General features: G+C 49.7%; 8 protein-coding genes across 8 annotated transcripts; 5 read left to right on the top strand and 3 right to left on the bottom strand.

Moving 5' to 3' along the window:
* Positions 1 to 1,013: 1,013 nt before the first annotated feature.
* NECHADRAFT_82537 (uncharacterized protein) lies at positions 1,014 to 2,870 on the top strand (the record flags this gene model as incomplete). The annotated part of the gene is made up of 2 exons (XM_003049011.1): positions 1,014 to 1,598; positions 1,656 to 2,870. 2 exons carry the CDS (start codon positions 1,014 to 1,016, stop codon positions 2,868 to 2,870), a joined length of 1,800 nt encoding a protein of 599 aa, XP_003049057.1.
* A 543-nt stretch (positions 2,871 to 3,413) lies between these two features.
* NECHADRAFT_45518 (uncharacterized protein) lies at positions 3,414 to 4,865 on the bottom strand (the record flags this gene model as incomplete). The annotated part of the gene is made up of 7 exons (XM_003049261.1): positions 3,414 to 3,924; positions 3,984 to 4,087; positions 4,140 to 4,296; positions 4,349 to 4,371; positions 4,423 to 4,498; positions 4,609 to 4,657; positions 4,718 to 4,865. The coding sequence occupies 7 exons, from the start codon at positions 4,863 to 4,865 to the stop codon at positions 3,414 to 3,416; spliced, it is 1,068 nt and encodes a 355-aa protein (XP_003049307.1).
* Positions 4,866 to 6,022: 1,157 nt separating this feature from the next.
* On the top strand, positions 6,023 to 7,794 carry NECHADRAFT_45381 (uncharacterized protein; the record flags this gene model as incomplete). Its single annotated transcript, XM_003049012.1, has 2 exons — positions 6,023 to 6,279; positions 6,354 to 7,794. The coding sequence occupies 2 exons, from the start codon at positions 6,023 to 6,025 to the stop codon at positions 7,792 to 7,794; spliced, it is 1,698 nt and encodes a 565-aa protein (XP_003049058.1).
* A 2,819-nt stretch (positions 7,795 to 10,613) lies between these two features.
* On the top strand, positions 10,614 to 11,218 carry NECHADRAFT_82540 (uncharacterized protein; the record flags this gene model as incomplete). The annotated part of the gene is made up of 2 exons (XM_003049013.1): positions 10,614 to 10,689; positions 10,740 to 11,218. The coding sequence occupies 2 exons, from the start codon at positions 10,614 to 10,616 to the stop codon at positions 11,216 to 11,218; spliced, it is 555 nt and encodes a 184-aa protein (XP_003049059.1).
* A 2,055-nt stretch (positions 11,219 to 13,273) lies between these two features.
* Positions 13,274 to 14,067, top strand: NECHADRAFT_82541 (uncharacterized protein; the record flags this gene model as incomplete). The annotated part of the gene is made up of 2 exons (XM_003049014.1): positions 13,274 to 13,276; positions 13,330 to 14,067. The coding sequence occupies 2 exons, from the start codon at positions 13,274 to 13,276 to the stop codon at positions 14,065 to 14,067; spliced, it is 741 nt and encodes a 246-aa protein (XP_003049060.1).
* An 813-nt stretch (positions 14,068 to 14,880) lies between these two features.
* Positions 14,881 to 15,861, top strand: NECHADRAFT_82542 (uncharacterized protein; the record flags this gene model as incomplete). The annotated part of the gene is made up of 1 exon (XM_003049015.1): positions 14,881 to 15,861. The coding sequence occupies one exon, from the start codon at positions 14,881 to 14,883 to the stop codon at positions 15,859 to 15,861; it is 981 nt and encodes a 326-aa protein (XP_003049061.1).
* A 140-nt stretch (positions 15,862 to 16,001) lies between these two features.
* NECHADRAFT_82543 (uncharacterized protein) lies at positions 16,002 to 18,647 on the bottom strand (the record flags this gene model as incomplete). The annotated part of the gene is made up of 5 exons (XM_003049262.1): positions 16,002 to 16,107; positions 16,299 to 17,069; positions 17,219 to 18,018; positions 18,149 to 18,565; positions 18,630 to 18,647. The coding sequence occupies 5 exons, from the start codon at positions 18,645 to 18,647 to the stop codon at positions 16,002 to 16,004; spliced, it is 2,112 nt and encodes a 703-aa protein (XP_003049308.1).
* A 2,953-nt stretch (positions 18,648 to 21,600) lies between these two features.
* Positions 21,601 to 22,086, bottom strand: NECHADRAFT_19229 (uncharacterized protein; the record flags this gene model as incomplete). Its single annotated transcript, XM_003049263.1, has 1 exon — positions 21,601 to 22,086. A coding segment is annotated over one exon (486 nt), but the record flags the coding sequence as incomplete, so codon positions are not given.
* Between the last annotated feature and the right edge of the window lie 565 nt (positions 22,087 to 22,651).

Raw genomic sequence — 22,651 nt, forward strand, 5'->3', positions numbered from 1 at the left:
CGGATCCAGACTTGATAGGATAGTGTCCATAGAGATATCAATGGACGGAATGAGTTGACGTTATGTGAGACATTTGTGCCTTGCGCGAGGACTGCCAGAGCATGCCTACCCTACTATTAGAGAACTATCTGAACCTCTATAAAACTCATATAAAAATAAGTTAATCCCTTATCTTAATTTGGTGAGCTTGACCAGAGACTAATCATAATTGGTCTATCTCCCAGCTCAGTATACAATTGCAGTCCCCGCGCAAGCAAGGAGGTGGCCTGCCCGTGTGACCAGGCTCTAGTATTTGGCTTCATGTCAGCCAGTTCCCACGGCGTGCTCATCTTAGGGGGCTTGAATCATACCGGATCATGGCGTAACCATGGTCGACTGAGGCTGAAGGAGGGGCTTCGCAGCGAAGGTACGGCATGTCTGCCTTATGAAAATAAGGTTAGGTACCCCTGTAAATATTTCTTACACGCACGGTATTGATAAGACCTTTTCACCGAATACAATGAGTCTACGGAACATTTCCAGAATAGGAAATCATCCAGTCGGCATCGGTCTTCGGTCGTCGGCCCATACCCCGAGACCGGACCCACTGCCGCCACCTCATTGGACCTCGGCCGTTTAAGCATCCAAACAAGCTTGATTGCCATGTCCGGTCGTTTATGTCCGAACTCCAAATGCCCGAGTTTCTGGATGCCAAGGGCGGCTTGCGAGGCCCCTGTCAGACATGATTTGAGGCTCCAATGCCGAGTGAGTCTCTTGAGTAGGGCAATTGATGTCTGCGCCTCGTGGTCCGCGCGGAAACGCGTCACTTTTGACTTTTTCAAGTCTTGTTGTGTTGGAGATTACATGATCCAAGTATAGAAAAAGTGATTTACTGTCCTTGATGCTCCTCACAGTTGGAGGTCCTCATTGAATAGATAAGGAAGCGTTGTCTGCACTTCTTTCTGGGGTCCAACACAAACAATCCCATTTCCTTCACCAGCAATCTCCATCTTCAACTACCCTCCTTTCCCGCCATGTCGCGTCTTGTCCCGACCCTCGCCGTCTTCCTCGTCCCTGTGGTACTTGGGGCAGCCACAATTGGTCTGACCTACGCACCGTGTTACGCTACTGTATGCCCCGAAGACTACCTCGACAAAGAAACAAGGTATCACTTGGCCATATTTTACGGCATGCTTCTGATCCTGAGTTTTGCACTTTACTTGCGGTCATCGTTTCGCTCTCTCCTTGCTATGAGTAGCCATCGTTCAGCTGAGCTTCCGCTGCTCCGCAAATATGTTACTGTCGGGGGCGCTGCTACCACAGCATTCATCGCTGCTGCCGCACTGGCTACGGCTGCGCTTTGGTGGCCCGCTCTGTGGAAATATTGGGGCGACAGAACAGATCCTCTGGACTGGGACTCTGCCAAGATTCGTCTCACTGTCACTGGTGTAACAGGTCACTACGCAGACATCCTTTTGGGCCTGTTGATCATACCAGTCTCGAGGGATAACTTGGTGGGACGAGCCTTCAAATTACATCAGAGCACGTTGCTGTTTGCTCACAAAGTGGTTGGCTATCTTTTTTTGCTAGCAGTGCTAGCTCATGGAGTTGCCTACGCCGTACGTTCCCTCGGACTAGAACTAATGAATTCGTTGACGTGCTGACTTTGAGATTAGATGTATGCGCTCGATACCTCCGGCGATGGCGACGAGAGAAAGACCGAGGCCTTCGGTACAGGCAACCCAACCATGACCCTTAAGGAAAGCGAAGAACGGGGCGAGTGGTACTCCTCTACCACGTACAATGGAGCTGCTGTCCTTGTCGTCATCATCTTTATTACGCTTACCGCCTCTGCCTGGATCCGACGACGCAACTACAACTTCTTCTACTACACTCACGTTTTCTGCGCGATTCTGATCTTTATCGGCGCCAGCATCCACGCCAGCACAGACTTCTATCTGTTGCTACCTGGTCTGTCTCTGTGGCTTTTCGACTGGGTTTCTCGACTATTCCGTGGAGAAGGTGGCGGGTTGCATGAAAAGGTCAACGCGACGTTGGAGAATGCGGGCAGTGGCTGGTACAGGCTATCGCTTCCTGTTGTCACACGCAGCATGAAAAGCTACGATGAAATCCCAGAGTCTCACGCTGAAACTGGCCTTTCGTCTCTTGCTCCCCTCAAAACCTACTACATCAACATTCCTTCAGTCAGCAACCTTCAGAACCACGCCTTCACGGCGGCTGTCCCAACTTCTAGCAGTGCAGGACCTGTATTTCTCTTTCAAAGAGCAGGCAAGGAATCGAAGAAGAGTCAGAAGGAGTGGACATGGAAGGTTGGAGCGTTGGTTCCTCATCCAAACGACTTTGCCACGTTGGAAGTGCGCCTGGAGGGTCCATATGAGCCACGAGACACCAAGTTCCAGGAAGCTTCTCACATCATCTGTGTTGTGGGTGGAACTGGAGTCACCGGCGCTTACAGTCTCGTCACTTGGTGGTTGAGATTTCGAGCGCAGGATACCAATAGCAGATTCAGTCTTATCTGGGCTCTTCGGCACGGGGAACAAGCGAATATCAACGAATGGCGCCAACTCGAAGAAACAGCGGCATCGGTTCCGAATTTGACACTGATCACTCATATCAGTTCCGTGGATGGCAGGATGGATCCGGGCAAGCTGATCCGGCAGTCTCTTACCCTCGATCACATCTCGAGTGCATTTGCTGCAGATGGGGAACAAACCAAAGACGCCAGTGCCTGGATTTATAGCTCAGGTCCGGATGGTTTGATCCGAGCAACGGAAGCGGCTTGTGTGAAGATAAGACATGAGATCAGGGAAATGAGAGGCAAATCTCACGTCAAAGAGATTGGCTGGTACATGGCGAAGTGGGAGGTTTAGACAGTATTGTAATGCTGTTGGGATGAGTTTCCACTTGGCAATTTCACTTTGTATCGACAGGTTTTTAGATAAGGTTTAATCTACAATATTTATTCTGCAAACTCCTTTAATTACCTAGTTACGCCCAGGCTTTCCAGACTAAAGATCATTCTACCCCTATTGACGGAGCTTAATCAACCAACGCGGATAACCCCGCAGTAGGGGTTGTTGGTGTTATCCCCCCCTTTTTTCGCTAGCACGTTTGACTATCTATTGGCCTGGTAATGCTATATGGTGGGCTTTTGTATCAAGGAGTAAGCATGCTTGTGTACTTGATTTGTTTCCTAATGATCAACTCTTTCTACTTGTTCAATGACGTACTTGTCAGACACATAATCAAGAAACACACAGTGAGACAGATAGCAACATCAAAACCCAATGCTGCAAAACACCATGATCAGCTCTTATGTCAAACGTGTTCATGCTACGGGGACCTGACGAGACTAGGCAAAGCATACGGATTAGAATTACGGCAAGTTGGTATTGATGCATCATAATAGGTACCTAAGCACTAGATGAGTCTCTCCTCGAGGTAGTTGAAGCCTCTTTGCTCTCCACTATGATACTGGTTTGCTTCCTGATACCGGGCGACATGATGAGAATGTTCTCGGTACTGTCATCCAGATGGGCTTCAGTCGAGACGTGGGCTTCGTGATCAACCCCACTACCAAGCGGCCTCATGCCAGACTTTTTGCTCTTCCAACTCTGCAAAGCATACTGCGAGTTCAAATTGTATGAAGCCGAAGAAGTGGCCGCTCTCGACTTTTCGGCAAAGTACTTGACAAGGGGAGAGAGTGTCGGTATAGAGGCGATGATGATGCCCGTATTCGTTTCGATGATTGACCATAGGATGGCTTTCGAGGAGTCGAGGTAGTTCTTCAAGTTCTGGATGGTTTGTATTCGGATGACTTGGACGATGGTGACAAATATGCCGAGACCGAAGAGGCCAAGAAGGACAATCTTTTTTCGAAGCTGGATTTGAGACTTCAGGAGGGCAGGGAACGGTAGGACTAAGCTGTAAAGGAGTTAGCTGGGGTTAAAGAGGGAGGAGGAGTATTGCATAGAGATAATTACACCATGACATCGAATAGAATCGTCAACGCGGAAAAGCTGAGATAGAATGGCACGGCGTCTGCACAGTGGCCACCTGTGATGCTCGGATCCCATTGCTTGGCAATCTGTCGACAGCAGTCAGCGAATGATGTACTATAGAGAATGTCATCTTCATACCGGAGTGCAGAGAAAGAGAAAGACACAGATAAAGGCAATGTGCGCCATGCTGATGATGACAGCGACGATAATGGTCGCAATGCGGTAGTTGCCAGGGAAGACACGCATGTACGATAGAAGCAGACTCATTTTAAAGCCATAGATACCGATAACATAACTGATTAGGACAGTTAGGATATATATCTCCAGGACGCTCCGGAAATACCTACAATGGTGCTCCTATGTATTGCACCTAGTTCCCGTTAGTCGTCCAGAAACACCAGCGAGAGGGATCGTCGCTTACCAGGCCAAAGGTGTAGACATTCTCATCAGGCATGTCATCCAGGCTCTTGAGACCCAGCCCCCATGTTGTTTCTTTGCTTCTATCAGTATCGAGAAACGTTCGATGGATGAGGACGACGTACGGATAACGGTAGCCGTTGTGTATCCACAGATGCCAAGCTAAACACCAAAAGTCAGCCAAGATAACAAACAGTGGAGAGAGAAACCAACCCAGGCAATGACAATCACCCAGTCATCTAACAGCGAACCAACGTCAGCAATCCAATACACCAGTTTGTTGGTCGAGCCCTGCTTACCGTGTCCAAACGACTTGATCAAGAACCCTCTCACATAGAGCCTCAGACAAACGATGCACAGCGAGAGAGCCGTAAACCCTGTCGTTATACCCGTGATCTTCGGTCCATCAGTTGTCGTCCCCTCTGCTGTGTTGCGGACCCAAGCCATTGTACCACCACGTTGGGATCTGCAAGGAAGAGATTGTGGAGATGGGAATGAAAGAGTCCAAACCAACAGAGGCAGAGGGGGAGAAGCTTCTATTTGGTTGCCAAGTTCAGTTCGTCACCCAGAAAAATGTGGCAAAATCCTAGGTTTCATCCCTGATGGCACTTTTGGGTACTCCGTACCACATCGTGTTTCCATGACATCCACTGCAGAAGAAATTGGCATCCCACGCCCAAGTCCGTGGCTTGAAGATTAACAAGGAGCCCTGCGGAGTCAAAGTGCCGGGGATATCAACCCATTGCCGGCAACCCAGGGCGCGTCTCGATTCCGCTGTGGCACGTAGTATCACCGCACTTAGCATCACTCCCAGTGCCATGGATACAAGGGATGCAGATCAAATCCACAAATGAAATAATGCCTCAAAAATGACAGATTTTTTTTAAGGACTTTGCTTTGTTTGCAGAGTTGTGGCTGCATTTGGTGCTGTAAGCCGCGTCTGGGGGCCCTGAGTGTTCCCCTGTTATTTATGCAGCTAGTGGTCTGTAGAGCCAACAGACGGTTGCAGCACTTCGAGTTGAGAGATTTAATCGAGATGCTTGATCTCCCAGGTCCATGGACCGGGCGATGGCCTCTTTCGGGCAGGTGCATGAGTGATTCCAGGGGAGCAGTTCGTACGCGAAAACCTAATGCTCTATGGAGCTTTGTTCAAGTGATCTTCATCCTCACTATCAGGCCAAAGGGATGATCTGATTAGCGACCTGTCAAACCCAAGTCCATCCTCCAAATACGCGGCTACTAGAGCAATTGAGGGCTAGACTTGGTCTCTGCTCTAAAGATCACCGTCCCGCCCGGCAAGGACGGATGGCTTCCTCAGCTCCTCTATCCTGCAGGTTACATTGCTCAGGGGGGTTGGACCGCTGATCCCAGCACCAGCCTCTGGCGAGCTCCCCGGAATACAGGGCATGGGTCAGGGTCCCACGAACCAACAGATTGAATGGTCCGATTCTCCGTAATTATACTGCCGAGGTGATCCAAGCACCGGACGTCAGCAGTAGATTGCCATGGCTTGAACCAATTGTTATAGACACCTTCCGCCCACTCGAAACTCAAACCGCCATCCTCCTCCATTGGGAGTCCAACCTCACACATCCTCTTACACAATGCTGCCCCGTATTGTCTCTTCCCTGCTCCTCTTGGCCAGCGGCTGCAGCGCTACGGCGTCTTCCTACAAGCCCAGCTGCAAGTGCTTCCCCGGAGACTCGTGCTGGCCGTCTCAGAGGGAATGGGCCCGCCTCAACAGCACCGTTGGAGGGCGGCTCATTGCAACGGTTCCACTGGGAACTCCTTGCCACGACCCGCGCTACAACGCTGAAGAGTGTGCACACCTGCAGGATGAATGGCTCTATTCGTCGATCCAGTAAGTTCTCTTTCCCCCTGCATATGTCCCGTATCCATGTCCCCGGGTTAGGCTCAGCCACTGATACTACGCAGTATCGAGTCTTCATCCTCGGTGATGGCTCCCATCTTTGCCAATCAGAGCTGTGATCCATTCCAGCCCAGATCTAGGCCTTGCACCCTGGGCAACTATGTCAGATATGCAGTCGACGCCAGGTCTCCCAAGGATGTCGCTGCCGCTTTGAAGTTTGCTCAGGACAAGAATGTGCGCTTTGTGATTCGCAACACTGGCCACGACTATCTCGGCCGTTCCACCGGCGCTGGTGCTTTGGCTGTCTGGACTCACAACCTCAAGGGCACCAAGGTCTTGAACTGGAAGGACAAGCATTACACTGGCAAGGCCCTCAAAGTCGGGGCTGGCATTCAGGGCTATGAGGCGCTTGCTGCTGCCAACGCTGCCGGCCTGGTCGTTGTCACTGGAGAGTGCCCTTCTGTTGGACTCGCTGGAGGTTATGTTCAAGGAGGCGGCCATTCGGCATTGAGCACCATTTTTGGTCTTGCAGCTGACAACACCCTCGAGTTCGAAGTTGTGACCGCTCAGGGTAAGCTGATCAAGGCCTCGAGGAAAGAAAACAGCGACTTGTACTGGGCTTTGAGCGGCGGTGGTGGCGGCAACTATGGCGTTGTCGTGTCCCTGACCGTTCAAGCTCACCCCGAGGCAAAGGTCAGCGGCGCCAAGTTCCTCGTCACTGCTCCTGAGGACAAGCCGGATCAGATCTACGACATCATTGACGCTTTCCATGCGGCTTTGCCTGATATCGTCGACTCTGGTGTCATGATCATCTACTTCTTTTCCGACTCTTTCCTGCAGGTGCCTGCCATGACCGCCTACAAGAAGTCGGAGGCTGAGGCCAGGAAGATTCTTAAGCCGCTCGCCAAGTCTTTGGCTGCTCTGGGCGTTACGTTTGAGCCTACCTTCACCGAGTTCTCCAGCTACTACGAGCATTACGACCACTACTGGGGTCCCCTCCCTGCTGGCAACATTCAGGTCGGCACACAGCTGTTTGGGGGACGTCTGTTGCCCCGTTCCAAGCTCCCTGATTTCTCGCCTACTGCACGCCAGCTCGCTGAGATGGGTGTCATCTTCATCGGCGTCGGACTCAACGTCTCGAAGTTTGGAGCCAAGAACGCCAATGCAGTGCTACCTCAGTGGCGAGACTCGATTGTCCAGGTCTCCTTGACGCTCCCCTGGGACTTCAACGCTCCGTGGGAAGACATGCTTGAGACACAGCACAAGATCACTTATGAGGTCCAGCCCGTGATTGAGGCTGCTACACCGGGCGCGGGAGCGTACATGAACGAAGCCGATTTCCAGCAGCTGAATTGGCAGGAGAACTTCTTCGGTGCTAACTATAACAAGCTGCTGAAGATCAAGAACAAGTACGATCCCAAGGGTCTGCTGTATGCCACAGCAGCCGTTGGTAGTGAGACGTGGGAGGTGGCTGATAACGGTCGGATGTGTAAGGCGAGACGCTGACTCGCCGGCTGGGTAGACGAACTTTGAAGATGGACACTATGGATGATCAATACGTAATTAGCAACTGAATGCCATGCCTATCTTCGAGAGACCCATCACATCATCCCTTACCCACTTCGATTGCATGCCTTGATCTTGGTCCACCCTCAATGACACCAACGCACGGAATACGGGAAGCCCGGGGTGCGATGGAGTCTCCCTGACGCTCCATAGACGCAGGGGCTCGCATCCATGTCTAACCATGGACAGAAGGACTCAAGCGACCGGAACAGGGGCAGAAGTGCATGCCCCAGCAAAGGGGAAACAAGAGAGGAAACAATGGCAATCAACATTCACCATCGTACCTATTTCCCCGCCTTGCCGCCTGACGCGCGGTCTTATCAAGCTAGTTTAGACTCTACGGGCGGAACTTGTCAAAAGCCTTCCGCTCATCCCGCAACGGCGCGCGCCGGTTACATCGTCAACGCCTCGCCGCGCGAGACAGGACCGCAAGCGGATCGACGGATAGTTACCGCGTGTGGAGAGGACATGGCAGGGATACAGTTAAACTTTCCAGTCCCTGCCTTGTAATCCCCACTGACAAGGTGCTTCCCTCAGGGGACCCTGCAATGGCATCGTATCAGCACAGAATGGGGGAGTTCGTCCGCTTTAATTCATCTTGTCTCTCGGTACAATCCGTCTGCAAGAACGGCGATACGGGGTCTATATCTCGGCCCGATGCCCTTGGTCTCCAACTCCGCGGCGTTAAAAGACCGGACGATATCCTCGATTAGTTGCCGCGTTGATGAAACAGTCGGCTCGAGGGGGAGGCGGGTCAAGGCAGCCTTACCCCAAGATTAGCGGCCGACGAGATTCTTTGAAGACGCAATTCTCGTTCGAGTATTTTGCTTTTTCTTACAGCGAGCTTACAAAGCCAAGACGCCAACGTCATAAGCGTGAAGACTACTGCATAGATAGAGGCACTATTGCATGGGGTCATTTCAAGGCGACAAAGAGGTTGTTATAGTGTGGTTGAAGACAAACCAGACCTTGCAGGGCAAGGTAGGTGCCTTGAGTACATGAGCCATAACGTTAAGGTGTGGTGCCGTTGTGGCGGGGAGTAGCGTGGTGTAAGCAAAACCCTAGAGAACCAAGCCACCGTCCAGGTCCCAATATCACGTAAGACTTGTACCGAGAGACAACTACTTGGTTCTAGGATAATCCTTGAGGCAGAAGAAATAAAGTGCGGGGTGCGAAGCATTGAGGAATCGTGTTGGATTCGAGGCCCCTTCTGGGTGGCATTTGAGTACAGGGTAGGTAGATTGAGAGTTGCCCGTCAAGCAATGTGCTGTCGTCTCGGCTCACGAAGCACATAATACTCACGGCAGCATCCTTCAGATATTACAAGTTCACCCTGGGACAAAGGAGGAATACCTATTGTCTTGCTTCTAATTACTTGTAGCACAAGGATGAGGTAATAAAAAAAGAGTCAAGGGGAAGGTGGTTTCGCTATGGTAGACGGGTTCTGCAGGTATCTTGACAGAGTTTGGCGGATAATAGCCTCACTACAGAGGAACAAATTTCCACTATCGTATCATGTCGTAGTGCGAAGCTTTGGGCAGCCCCTTTAAGCTTTGCATGTCGATAGCGGATGCGTAAAGTTTATGTCCGCACTTTTTAGCTTTCCGACCTTAAATTAACCGCCTTCTCCTGCACGCAGATAGTAGAGCGAGTTGGATTCTGCATACTCTTTGGTCGGATCCCAATTTCTAAACCAACGGCCCCCGGAGTTTGACGAGACCGTAACATAAACATTAACTTGTTCCCAGGCGTAAAACTTGGCCTGAGTCACCACCAGAAGCATGGCTCCTTCACCAAGCAGCACAGGTCTGTGCGGCGATTGGACAGCTCAACCGAGCATTTGCACGCTTTCACCAGCTAGTATAGTTGTGGCTTGAAGCCTCTCACCTTGGACGGATACTGTGCAGACCTGAAGTGGCTGGTCGTTTCGTCAGATTCGCATTGTCCAGAAATGATGGGTGAATGGCAGGGATGCTGTTCCAGCCTCAGTCAGGTGTAACGTTGTGCTACATTGGGTACCCTGACAAAACTTGGTACGCCCGACTCAATAATTAGAAGGAGTAACTGCCACGTGGGGTTGGGTGACGACGCACTCGTAAGTATCTTAGTTCACGGGTGAGTCGATTGGCCATCGTTGACAGTCGACACGTCGAGGCATGGCACAGCGGCTTGTAACACTAGCTAGGACATTCTCCTTTACCATTCATGCCGCTGATGGGCTGGACTCATATCCTGTACGAGACGGTGAAGTCAAATTACTGTGCCCATACGACTTGAAATGGATTTAGCCTGTTAGCTCAGCTCTATTTGTACATCAGGCCTTGTGCGACCTTATCTGCTAGCTTCCGGCTCAATCCCGCCTGTCTTTCTCGCCGTTGCACGAGACAGGCGCAGGATTGGATACCTTCTGAGTTAAAGTAACACAAAGCTATCTAGATTAGAGACGGGTAATCACTTCTGTTGCCGACTGAGTCATTGCATACGTAACATCGGCAGCGAGCATGGGTAACCGACTGGAGGATATAACCTCTTTGAACATTGTGCTCTCGGATACTGTGCTTGCCTAATGCCTCTTGTGTTCAATAGCCTTGGGTAATCGCCCTGCTAGTATTACATCGGGCCCAAGTCCGCAAGTATATATGCCTCCATAACCTCCCCTCCACCATCCGCCATTCTCAGCCCGTAACCGAAATCCGGCATCATCGTAAAAGCTCACCCATCCTTGTTTTAATAACTTGACACGGAAAACCATAGCCAACATGCCCAAGGCCAAGGCCGGAGATCCTCAGGACCTAAACACCGTCAGGGTTGATACGAGTGTCGAGAGTCCCAACGGTAAGCACATTTCTCTATAAAGATGGTGATCTCCCACTCACATAAAATAGAGCTACGCAAAGCTATGGATTGGAACATTCTTTGCCATCGACTATTCAACGAAACAGACAACAATGAGGAGCCTGTCAAGCTGATTGTCCCGGATGGACACGACATTGCGGGCTACCATATCCGCCTTGGTATCCAGTGGACCATGGACGTCTCAAGCAAAGAACCCGCCGAAAAAGAGTGGAAGGAGGGTCTCTTCATCGAGCGAGACGTGCAGCTTGTGGATGAGGGGAAAGTCCTGGAGTACTGGAAGCAGCTCGGAGGAAGAGACGCCGCGTCCGGAATTCCGGAGGACTTTTGCCATGTACTTCGCATCCTTGAGAAGGGGAAGAAACCAAAGAAGGGCAAGGTCAAGTACAAGATTCAATTTGTGGGATACTCTGCCGAGAAGCGCCAAGTCCGCTCGTGGACTCGGGCACAGCTCAAGTATAACTACCCCGAGCTTCTGCAGGAGTGGGAAGAAGGAGAGAAAGCCAAATAAGGGAGAGCATAAGCTTACTCAAGATTTGTGCTTTGTGGGAGGGGTATGATCAAGATACATTGCATAATAGTCAAAACCGAACGCGCGCTCAGGAGCACACAGAAAGCCCGACTTTTTATGTTGTGCGTTTATTAAGACTGCTCATATACTCAACGTGATAAAATAAGCTGAGTGAGCTATCGCGAAAACATTAATTGCCACGATTCTAGCTGCATATGACATGATTTCTGGGTGATCGCCGTCTGGGCTTATTCGTGATCAATTCTATGCCACTGCTCAGGATTCAGGACTCTTGAATCGCCACTCAACTGCTGAGTCAGATATCTTGAATGGACTCGATTGAGTCGGAATGAGCACTCAACCGTCTCAAGATGGTTGAAGCTGCCCAAATTCAGGCTCCTGGAACTCCCGGGCTCTTCAGGAAATCCAGGAATGCCAGCTAGAACAGCTCTTTCCCATTTCAAACACACTCTAGAGTCATTAGCCTCTTTAAACAAGAGCATCTCATGCGTCCTAACAACGTCGTTACTATCCCAAAAGCCTTCGCGACGATTCAGTCTTCGCAGCAAGCCGAGGGCTTCTGTCTATATCTTCTTGGTTGACGGGTCATTCGCACGTCTGGCGATGTACGAAAGGCAGCGAATAAGTTCACCGTTGAGCGAAAAGGTTAGAAAGGTTACCGTAAGGAACGGTTGCGCTACGCTCTTCGCATCCAGCAGTGGAGCGAAGAGCGCTAGATCAGAAATGGCCTCTCCGGATAAATCAAAAGACTCGAGATTAATGTTCAACTTTCGAAATTGCCACTCCATGTGTAAATGGCGTGATTGTGTATCGTATCGGTTGGAGACCCCGGGTTGCTGAGATTGTTTCGTTGTTTCGAAACGTGAGCTGCAATTGCGGAAGCCCTCCTCAATCGCGAGACGAGGTGATGGGTGGAGACCCTCTTGTATCTGATCCGATTGAGTTTCTCTGAGTACCTGATCAACCCAAGTGGCATCTGTTTCATGGACTGATAGCTTTTGTAGCTCGTACGATGCTTCATCCACCTTGGAAGGGTTGAGATGTTTCATTTTGGAAAGAACCAGCTTCGTACCAAGGCAAAACATCAGAAGAAAATCCTTCTCCGTAAAGGAGATGACGGTGCTCCTAAACGGAAACAACATTTCGTCAAGCTACCCCGTTACCACTGACTGTTCCGGGGTTGACGGCAGAAGAGGCGGGCCTAACAGCTGGTTGCCCGCACGCAGATGTCCTTCATAACAGGTGGACAGAATTCAGCATGTCGGGATGCAGTGCATGTCGTAGATCGAGCTTGCTGATATCAAGGGCAAGCAGGCCAATGTGGTGGTGGCGCCGAGGACCTCACTCTTGCTCATCATGCTGTTAGAGCTCTACCCGGAGCCCTGCAGAACTTTGCGCATGGGCGTTAGTGTCCCACCACACGTTTCCTCCGTGGGATGCCGACCGATCCAACCTTTTTCAATAGCGGGAGATTAATTGCGACGTGCAACGGCCACTAATTAGTTACCTACCTACGTTGCGATCATCTACAAACACCCAGAATCACACAATCAGGGCCAGAACCCCTTGCTCTTGGTCTCAATTCTCGTCCAGCAACTGAACGAGGCGAGCGAGGAAGCGGTCTCGGGTCCGGAATGGGCATTTTTGCGAAGACAATGACGCTAGTGGCTGGTGTGGAAGTAACTGAGGCCGGCTGATAGCCGGTACATCAGCGGCTGAGTAGTTTATCCGCAGACAGAAGTACTGTCTATCTGTCTCACTAATCTCCTCTCATGCTGGTCTTTGCCCTACCTACGGAGGCATAAGACATATAAAAGGAGTTCGACGCCAGTTGTGGTTGTCGGTTGAGACTAAGACTTGTCACAAACGTTGCATTTTTGGCTCCGAATTTCCTTAACCTAATACCTAATCACTGACGTTTTCTACTCTCTGCATTTTGCCCTATAAACCAACATCCGATATTACCATTCAAACACACTCCTCCTAATCAAAGATGCCCTCTAACCGCCCCAGCCGTTCACCGACACTCCCCGCATGGTATCATCGCGTCCTCGACAAAGACACGGTTAAGCCTGAAGACTTTGACCAAGATCTCAGAGCAACACACAGATGTTTCAAGTGACGAGGAGAATCGTACTGGTACTCGCGAAGGGCCCGAATATGATTACTACTACGAGCTCAAAGCGAAACGAAGCAAGCGCAAGGAGGATCACGCAGTTGAGAAGATGAAAGAGAAGGCTAGTCGACTTGAAGTTCGAAAGTCAAACCAAGTCAAGCAGATCTTTGACAGGATTCAGAAGGAGGAAGCCGAACATCCCAAGAAGCCCTACGAGAAAGAGGACATGTTTGTCCGAGGCAAGCGGTTCGGCCTCTACTCGGCCGAATTCGTCAAATATGGCTACACTGGAGACTCCACGGACAGGATGCCAAGAACTGTCGAATTCTACCATTACCCCGACGTGATATACGGCCCCATGCCCAAATCGTTCCGTAAACCGTGGTACGACGACGGGGAACTCGAAGGCCATGTCGACATTGACAGCGAGGAGCATCATTTCCAAGGCTTGATATCCACCCGACGCGGAGGTCTCAAAAAGTTGACCGTTAAGACTACAAAGGGAGAAAAGCTGGTTTTCCAGTTTCTTGACAGTGACCATCTCATTTTGAGGACGAGTCGCGACCTGGCCTTTGCGGACCCTCGGCCGGGGGAAGATGCTGCCCCCGAAACTTTTGTCTTTTATGGGATTGCAGAAGGCGAGTCGACGGGAACGCCAGATATGTGGAATGATGAAGAAGAAGATTCAGATGATGGGTATGGATGGTATTAACTAGCGAGCACATATGGGCAGAATGCATGTGCTTCATGCTACCGTGGCTATCCATGAGAGTTGACAATCTCGGTCAGTCTGGTTTCCATGGCGTCGCATACCAACAAGAAACCTGAATTCCTCGCCTCACTTCCTGCGGAATTCCCAAAACAAGACGAACAGTGGAGTCTGTCGAGAGGAGACATCTCTTCATTTGGCGATTGTGAAACCGGTTCCTTCTATTTATCGCTTTTTCTGATACGGCAACTCTCACACCGAGAGAATCACAATCAATTTACTCGTTGAGGCGCTTTTATGGACCCTTAATCTTGAGAGACTGAGCGAACGATCATTTGAGAGGAATAAAAAGATTTGATTTGTTCATTAAATGATATTTCATTTCTTGCTTAGAGACCCCCATTCTAACTTGCTCAGTACCCACGAAAAATTCGGAGGGCGACCAAAAGAGCCGCAACTCCGTCTTAGTTGTCCACAATGTGGATAGCACTGTGCTTCCCGGGACTATTGGAATTAGAGTCTTATGAGAAGTGCACCAAGCCAACGGGTGTTCCAGATGCTACTCTAGCACGGCCACTAGCGTGAAAATCCACACCGGCCAGCCATGAGGGTACAGCCGTTGGAATGGCCAGGCCTAGAACACGATGCCATTCATGTCATTAGCAAATTTATCGATTTTTATCGTTGCCCTAGCAATTCCCCTTTTCTAAAATCTCAGAATCATAGAATTTAAACTTATTTACTTACTTCTGCATATTTCTGTCCCAAAGGATAATCTTCAATTACCATCAGAGCGGGCAACCTCAACGAGCTACAATGGCCTCCCCCTGGCCCTACACCCGCCGCAAGTCACCACCTCCACGCAGCCGCTCCCCGTCACTCCCATCATGGTACCATCGCATTCTCGAGTACCCAGACTACACTGTTTCCTACGAAGACTTTGACGAGGACATGTCGGAGCTTGGGGAATCCGAATCCGAACCCGTTCACAGCGACACTTGTGAATGTGGCTGCATACCATATGAGTCAGGATCCTCGTGTGGAGAATCTGATCTAGAGGGATCCGAGCTTGATGACGAAGATGAATCTGACTTTGATCATGAGTCTATTGGATCTCGTGTTGGTTGCTCTGATTGGGAGTCATCTGACGACGAGCGAGACTCGAGACTCGACTCGACTCGGTCCCGCTCCCGCTCTGGGCGCGAATATGACTACTACTATGAGCTCAAAAAACTACGAGAAGAACGCAGGAAGCAAATGAAACAAGAGGCCAAAGATGGAGAACCAACAATGAAGGAGGAAACCCGGCGGACGGAACTACGGATACAGAAGCAAGTCAACAAGGCCTATTACCGGGTCAGGCATCGACGTGGCCGTCGTGAGAATCTCGTCCTCCGACGAAAAGTCTTTTCGCTCGGCTCCCCCGACCACTGTCAATATGCATACCTTGGACATACTGTCCAATTCATGTCCAAGTATGTCGAATTTGACGATTACCCCGCTGAAGGATCGTCGAGCCGGCCCCCACCAGGTCAAAGGCCAGAGCTCAGAGGTCACGTCTTCATGCACTCGACAGACGCTTGTTTCTTTAGCGGGCCGGCTCCTCCTGCACGACCGGGTCTCAAGGAGTTTGTCGTCCGGTGTCATGGTGGGGAGCATAAGTTGACTTTCCAGTTCATCGACAAACATCACCTGATCATGAAGGTGCCCCGAGAGGTGGTGTTTGGGTGTCATCCTCGGAAGATGCCGCCTAATACTCCCAAGATTTTAACCTTTTACGGCGTTGAAGAGAAATGAGAAGGGGGAGAACCTGGTTGGCGTGGTTGAAAGACTTGAACACTCTGGATAAAGGGCTAGTAATTAATAGGGAAAAGTTTTTGGAATTCATGTAAAAGATGCACCACTTTGGCTCCAGTTACTTGTTGGAACCTTGGCATTCATCTAACGACGTGAATCACTGCAGGAGAGTCTGGGTTGGGAAACGAGTCGGTATTTGTAGTTATCCGTCGATCTTCGGGCTCGGTTAACCCATCGAGGGCCGGGCTGCAACAATAATAAAGAACAGATCTTGAAGTAGTTATCCGTCGTGTATTGATAACTGTATCTTTTGCTAATGGTCTATTGAGAACTCCTCATTGCTAATAATGATATTGATGATTATCCCCGTGACCCTCAAGGGCACATGAGCAGCCTCAAGCAGGCTGTCAATCAGCCGACCCAGAGTCTAGAATTACCCTAACATGACTGTCTTTGTGGTCATAGGAAGGTAATCAGTAAACCTCTTGGCTGATGTGTAATACTCCAAAGATGGCTCAGACTCCGACGGGCCATCATTTTTCATGATGAAAGGCTTTATGTTGAGATATCCTAATCTCTCCGAGACATCGCGCACCTTCCTTACGACTAGCCCATGCTGTGCCCTCGGTGAAAACAGAAGGCAGTCGAATGTTTCCTCACACAGCTCTTGGTGCAGCTCATCATTGCCGTCCACGGCAATTGTCGGGATCAATGGCCAATACCCTGTGGGGTGACTTCCAGGTGACGAGTCTGGGTCAGTCATTGGAAGGACTACATAGTAAACAACCTTACCAAAGGTTGTGCCCAGTAGATCTTGGAGGCTCTGAAAGTCGTTATTAGGCAGGTACTTGAAGGTGACCTGGACCACCCAAGTTTCGATGCGGAGTATTGGCGAATAGGGAACAGTGCCTGAAACGTTTCCTGCGTCGATTTCGGCAACGACTGACTCTGAGATCCGCTTCCATGTCCCATCATTCTTCTGAAGAAAGACCTTGACACCCATTGTCAACCCTCTTACTTCAATCATCCAGGCATCGAACTCGCGTAGCGGTCCAAGCCATCCAGTCCAGGACCAGCTAGGGAAGCCAGGCCTACGATGCGAAGGGCCCCGTAAGCGCCACAGAAGGGTATCTGTAAAGACAGCATCAAAGTAGCCTGGGAATTCCGCCTCGTCTGGCCTCCATGGGATGGCGCCACGCCACAAGGGACTCCAGCACGAACTTATTAACCATTTGTTCCGATCTATAGGGATCCCCCAGAAGTGGCGAATAGGCGAAGGCATGGAAGAAAAAGCTCTAAAGATCCCGCGCATAGCGTTGAGTGCGTCGCTCTGGTGTGTCAACTGCCGTTCTGCGACCTTGGTGATATGTTCATCCAGATTCCTTGGCTGAAGCCGAATGCGCCGTGAAATAAAGATCTTTTGCGATTGCCAACAATTTCGCTTAGATGGTGAAGATCGTAGGTTAGGCCCTCTTGAGTACAGATGGTGTTGCATTCGAAAAAGATCTCGGTCTCAGTAAAGAAGAGGCGGCGCCTGGAGAAGAACCCTTCTTGATATGTCCAGGCCCTAGACCACCACTTAGAGCCGATGATTCGATTCTCTAAGGTGATCTGGGCAGCTACCCACGTGCGACCGTTGATCTTTGAGGCTGGTTGCTTGTCTCGCAGTATCGAGCTAACTCCTGGGAGACCGAACGAGGCATCCTCCCCACAGGCTGCAATGAGTGTGACAGTAGCAAGTTGGTAGACGATATCCATTATTCCAATCTGCTCGCCCAACTCAGTTTGATCCTTCTGATTGATACAGTATTGATCGACCCATAGATACTGAATGTTGAGACGGATCGTGACCTGGATGGCGTCGCTGATGGTCTTGGGCACATGAGGCGGTAGAAAGCCAGCCCTCGAGGCTGTGCTCTGCTCATCGCACTGCTGGCCCCAAACGTAACTCAGGGCGGCAAACTCACAGTCCTCGGGGAGTTTAATGATTGCGCCAGTCTCGCACTCGATCACTTTCAAGCATGAGAGCTGACGTGGATATCCTCGCAAGATTCCGCAAAAATCCTTATGGTGCGCTTTGCAATAGCTCAACCAACCTCTGATTGACGAAAAGTCGATCCTACCCGGTTCTAGGCGGCGTAGACTGAAGGTTGGGTCCTGGCCATCGAGAAGGCAGCCCAGAGTTGCACATCTTTGGAACCACATCCCGCCGGAATTAGTGGGCACAGCCATGTCTAGACTGAGCACCCGGCTTTCGGACATGGGGCAAGGCACAGAGCTACCGTACCACGACTTGAGACCACGACTTGAGAGCATCGTAGAAGTAATCAGAAAAGGCCCATTGCGACTCCAAAGGTTTGAGCTCGAACTCGAGTTCGTGGTCTGGGTTGGCGGGAAATAGCTTGTTGCTTGCCACAGTGGCAATGAAGAACTGACAGAGTGGACACGGGGATGAAATCTCGATTCTCAGTGAGACACTGCTATTCCGACTGCCTGGTTTCCCCTCATGCATGAGAGCGTAAAGGTCGATGGAAGCGCATTGTGGGCAGAGGTCGGCGGCCACGTCGGGCAGTTCCTCGTCTCCTTTGACGAGAGGAGCAGGCACTGTGAAAGAGTAACAAGATTGACTCGATACCGTGGTGGGAGAAGTGTAGGTTTGGAGATGAGGACCAAGGTCGAAAATTGAAGAGTTGAAAGAGGCTGCCTACTGCTACAATCATTCAGTCACGAAAATGCCGCACAGATTCCGATGAGGAGGCTGACCTTACAGGTGGCAAGGGTTGCATGTGTTCAAAGTGGTTTCCTTCCCCATCGGCTTGCGGAATTTTTACTTGATCTTTCCAGAAGCATGGTAAGGAGATCTTCTCAAGGCAGTGATTTACACACAAGCCCATAAGATGTATGCAGTTATTGAGTGTCTCTATGATGTTTATCGTCCTTACACCCTGTACACTCACAGCAACCAATAAGTGGTACTCCGAGTTTATGGTGGATATGTGGAAGTCTGATACCTCATAAAATTGAATTCTCAAAATTATGACATTGCTTCCCTCGTTCAAGCTATACTACCTTGTCTATTCAAACTTCACCCTTCACGTTAAGCCTTCTGATATTGCCTCGATCTTGTCATGACATGCTGGCCTTGCGTCATTATAATCAGGTTAAATCATAGCAACCTGGATATCAACTGACTCGACTCATCACACTGTGATTAAGCGACGACAGATTAACCTCTGATTCACTGTATTAAACCATCAAGTGACGGCATTACACTCCTAAGTTTTAGCCTCACCATATGGGCTCTAGTAATTTTTTTATCAAGTTATATACTACAAAGAAAAATTTTAATTTCTTTTCTCTAAAAGTAAACCACTTTCTTTAGGAATTAATAACCAAGATGGATGAACTATAGACTTTGATTCACCGTTGAATTTGGCGACCATTCATCGACTAAGGAGCCATCGTGGTTATAAAACGCAGCGTCTGCCACCTAAATGTACACTCATGTGTCCATCTATTTCAATTGCGCTTCTCCAACTCCGACGTGCGGCTCAAACCTTGTCAACTATTGATTATATTTCCCTGAACTCTCGACGGTGTTGTACTATATCCTCCAGCTTTGGTATAACCCACTTCAAAGCCATGACACCTGCACAAGGTAGGAACCCTTTACTTTACCTCATCATCTCCCATCAATGAGCGTGCGCTTTCTATTTCCTTGTCTTCCTGTCATTTAGCACTGCAAGACTCATCTTTCAATGTTTGCTGTTTATAGCTGTTGTTGCAAAATAATTGTTTTGTCAAAGTTATGATGCCTTACGGTAATAGCTTTGCGATAGTTATATGTTGGCCATTATGTCCTTTGGTATTATCCTATGTTACGTCTAAGAGACAATACTCATGCCAACGCTCACATCAATCTCTTTCTTTTATATTCTGGCTCAACTCCAATGGGAACCTAGCTTACCAAATGTAGATTCCAAGACCAACGAAAAACTGCCTGAGAATGTGATAGATGTTTCCATCACTTCCTTCGCCGTTGATGGCGAACAAGTCACGCTTATAGTTAGATATACTGATATCAAAGACGGGGTTTCTGTATCTTACTATGTGTCTAAGAGAGCCATGGAAAGGTATTACCCTGGAGAGCTCCAGAGACTCTGGGATACGCATGGGGGCGAGAGAATGCAATAAAACACGCCAAGTACTCGCAGTAATATCCGACTTGGAAAAGAAAGCCAGTTTAGGTACCATGACTTCTACTACATAATTAATTCATACTCCTTTGTCTTCATTTTCTCCTACAATAAAACATACAGTTACTGATTCACGGTGCTACCAAAACCCAGTACGTAATCTTAATATTAGTTCAGTATCATAAGCGTCTGTGTCCGTGAAACTTCCTAGTTTCATGACGGTTGGTCACCGTTTATCCCCTGCCCAAGCATGCCAGCACATGTAAAGTGCAGTCAAAATCCCTTGCCCAAGAGATAAATCAGACATTATTGACTTTTGTGACATACATTCAGGAGTGGACGCGAGTCAAGGTAATAACAAGCACAACCGTAATGATAAGCCGGTATTAGACAATACCACAATAAACTAGAGTAAATTGATCAGGTGCTACAATAAGAGAATTGTTTCCTTAGAGTACTGAGTCGGTAGCTCATAGTCAGATACGCCGCGAGGAAGACCTGTCCAGGTCCAATTCCCCACCCGGTAGTGGTGACACGGTTGATCCGAAGGCTGGTACAAGACAATGCCCCAAAAACGAAAGTGGAATTCATGCCCCCGATCAAGAATGAGCAAGTAGCGAAAACGGCCAAGGGCGTTTTCCACGGCCATTGTCTGTCTTGCAGCTTGATCACATCCTCTTTGAGTTAAATGCGGATTCACGGGCCCATGAAGATAGGAAATCACCGCCTTACCGTTGAGATGTTCATCCCAGTACAGGGAACCCCCCAAGTCCGGATCAAGGACAATCGATAAATCAAACTGACCTGCTTCGTCAGGCCCACACTGCATTTTAAGCTCAAACAAATAGCCGTGTATCTCGATACTGTGACTCGCTGCCGACTCTGTAGGTGATCTATCAACATTGGTATTCGACCAGACTCGTCTCATGGAGGCGAAGCATTGCTTTTGGAGCAGATCGTCGTCCACTTCTAGGATGAAGTCTCCCTTCAGTGAGGCCCAGCTCCAAGAAGGTGCCATGTAGGTGGCCAACCGTTTTGTCGGCGACTTAGTTGTCCAGCATAGCGCCGCTGGCAGATGGGCACGCCATAGCCCGGCGAGATAGTCATCGGCGACGGAAAACCCGTAAGATTGACCAAAAGACTGCGCAACTCCATAGAATGCTATCAGCCGATCCGACTCCTTGGTGAGTTTGCTTCTCGCATACTCCCTGACGCGTCGGTACCATGCAGTACAGAGGCTGTTGGAGTAGACTGGCATAGTGTTATCCTCCTTCATTTCCTTGGCCTGTTTCCACCATGACCCGCGGGAACACATCGGGGCACCGTTCGGGCGGATTTCGCATGCCAGCTGTTTCCGACAGTGCCACCATAGCTGACGGCTACCGAGAATCAGGGATCGTTTAGAAAGATACCATTCCTGGTATACCCAGGCCCGAGAACGTAAAGTGCAGAATGTGATGTCTTCGTGAAACTGATGGTCATAGATGAGCTGAAATGTTGTGCCCCTGAAAGCAACCCTTTCAGGAACAAGCAGGCTGGGCTTTCTCCTGATGAAGCTCCTCCCAGAGCTGTCAGACGCGGTGGCTGAACATAGGTTGAAGATTGCGTGCTCATAAACGAGTTTCATGTCTTTTGCTTCTCGCGCCCAGTCCTCAGCGGAATCCTGAATGATGCATAATGAGTCTATCCATATATAGTGAAATCCTATCTCACAACATAGGCGGATAGCTTCTTGGTAGGTGTTTGGAAGCTGCACTAGCGGCAGGCCGGCCTGAAGCTTGTTGATATTACTATCGAGGAGCTTGATTGTCTGGACCTTTCCCCAGCAGTGAGAAAATGCCACGTAGGGCGCTGAAGCTTCTTTGTTGGATATTATAAGCCTCACGTGGCCGACATCAACTATATGGATTAACCGGCTTGGACGGTAGGTCGGATGAAGAATGAGGCATTCTTTGTGCTCTCTGTTGCATGTTGCGACCCATGTGGTTGCTAGCTTAGTGAAGGCTGGGTCATTGACTGATATAGCTGGCGCATAATACGGAATTGTATCGATTTGGCCTAAAGTGAGGAGTAAGGCGATGATGATCGTCGTAAGAATCCTGAGCTCACAATACCTGTGTCTCTCCACAGCTGAAATCCCCAACAGTATGCCGGACCATCAAGCTCCTCCGTCTGAACCAGTAGCCCGTCTAGAATGCTTCCATCATCTTGGATCCGAAGATTGAGGTGGTATTGAAGTCTCCTCGCGAGGCAATGAGACCGATACAAGTGCCATGAATTGCTGTTCTGGATAGTCCCGCAGACGTAACATCCAAGCTGGGCCGCGCTTTCGACATGGTGGCCGCTTTGGTGATGAGGTCGCCAGCCGTGTTTCAGCTCCCCTGTAAGAGCCGAATCACACACAGAGCATAGGGTTGACGGTTTTAAGACCACGAGCTGACCGTCTGAAGACATGGATTCAAGGGCGAGTGTATCTGTCGTTCATGGATATTCAGAATTGAAAGGTTGAAAGAGAAGGGAACAATATCTGACCCATACCGAGATTTTTCGAAGCAACAGGAAGAAAAGGTGACCCTAGGACGAGGCGGGGTATG

Source organism: Fusarium vanettenii (assembly GCF_000151355.1).
Source record: "Fusarium vanettenii 77-13-4 chromosome 7 genomic scaffold NECHAsca_9_chr7_10_0, whole genome shotgun sequence".
NCBI lineage: Eukaryota > Fungi > Ascomycota > Sordariomycetes > Hypocreales > Nectriaceae > Fusarium > Fusarium vanettenii.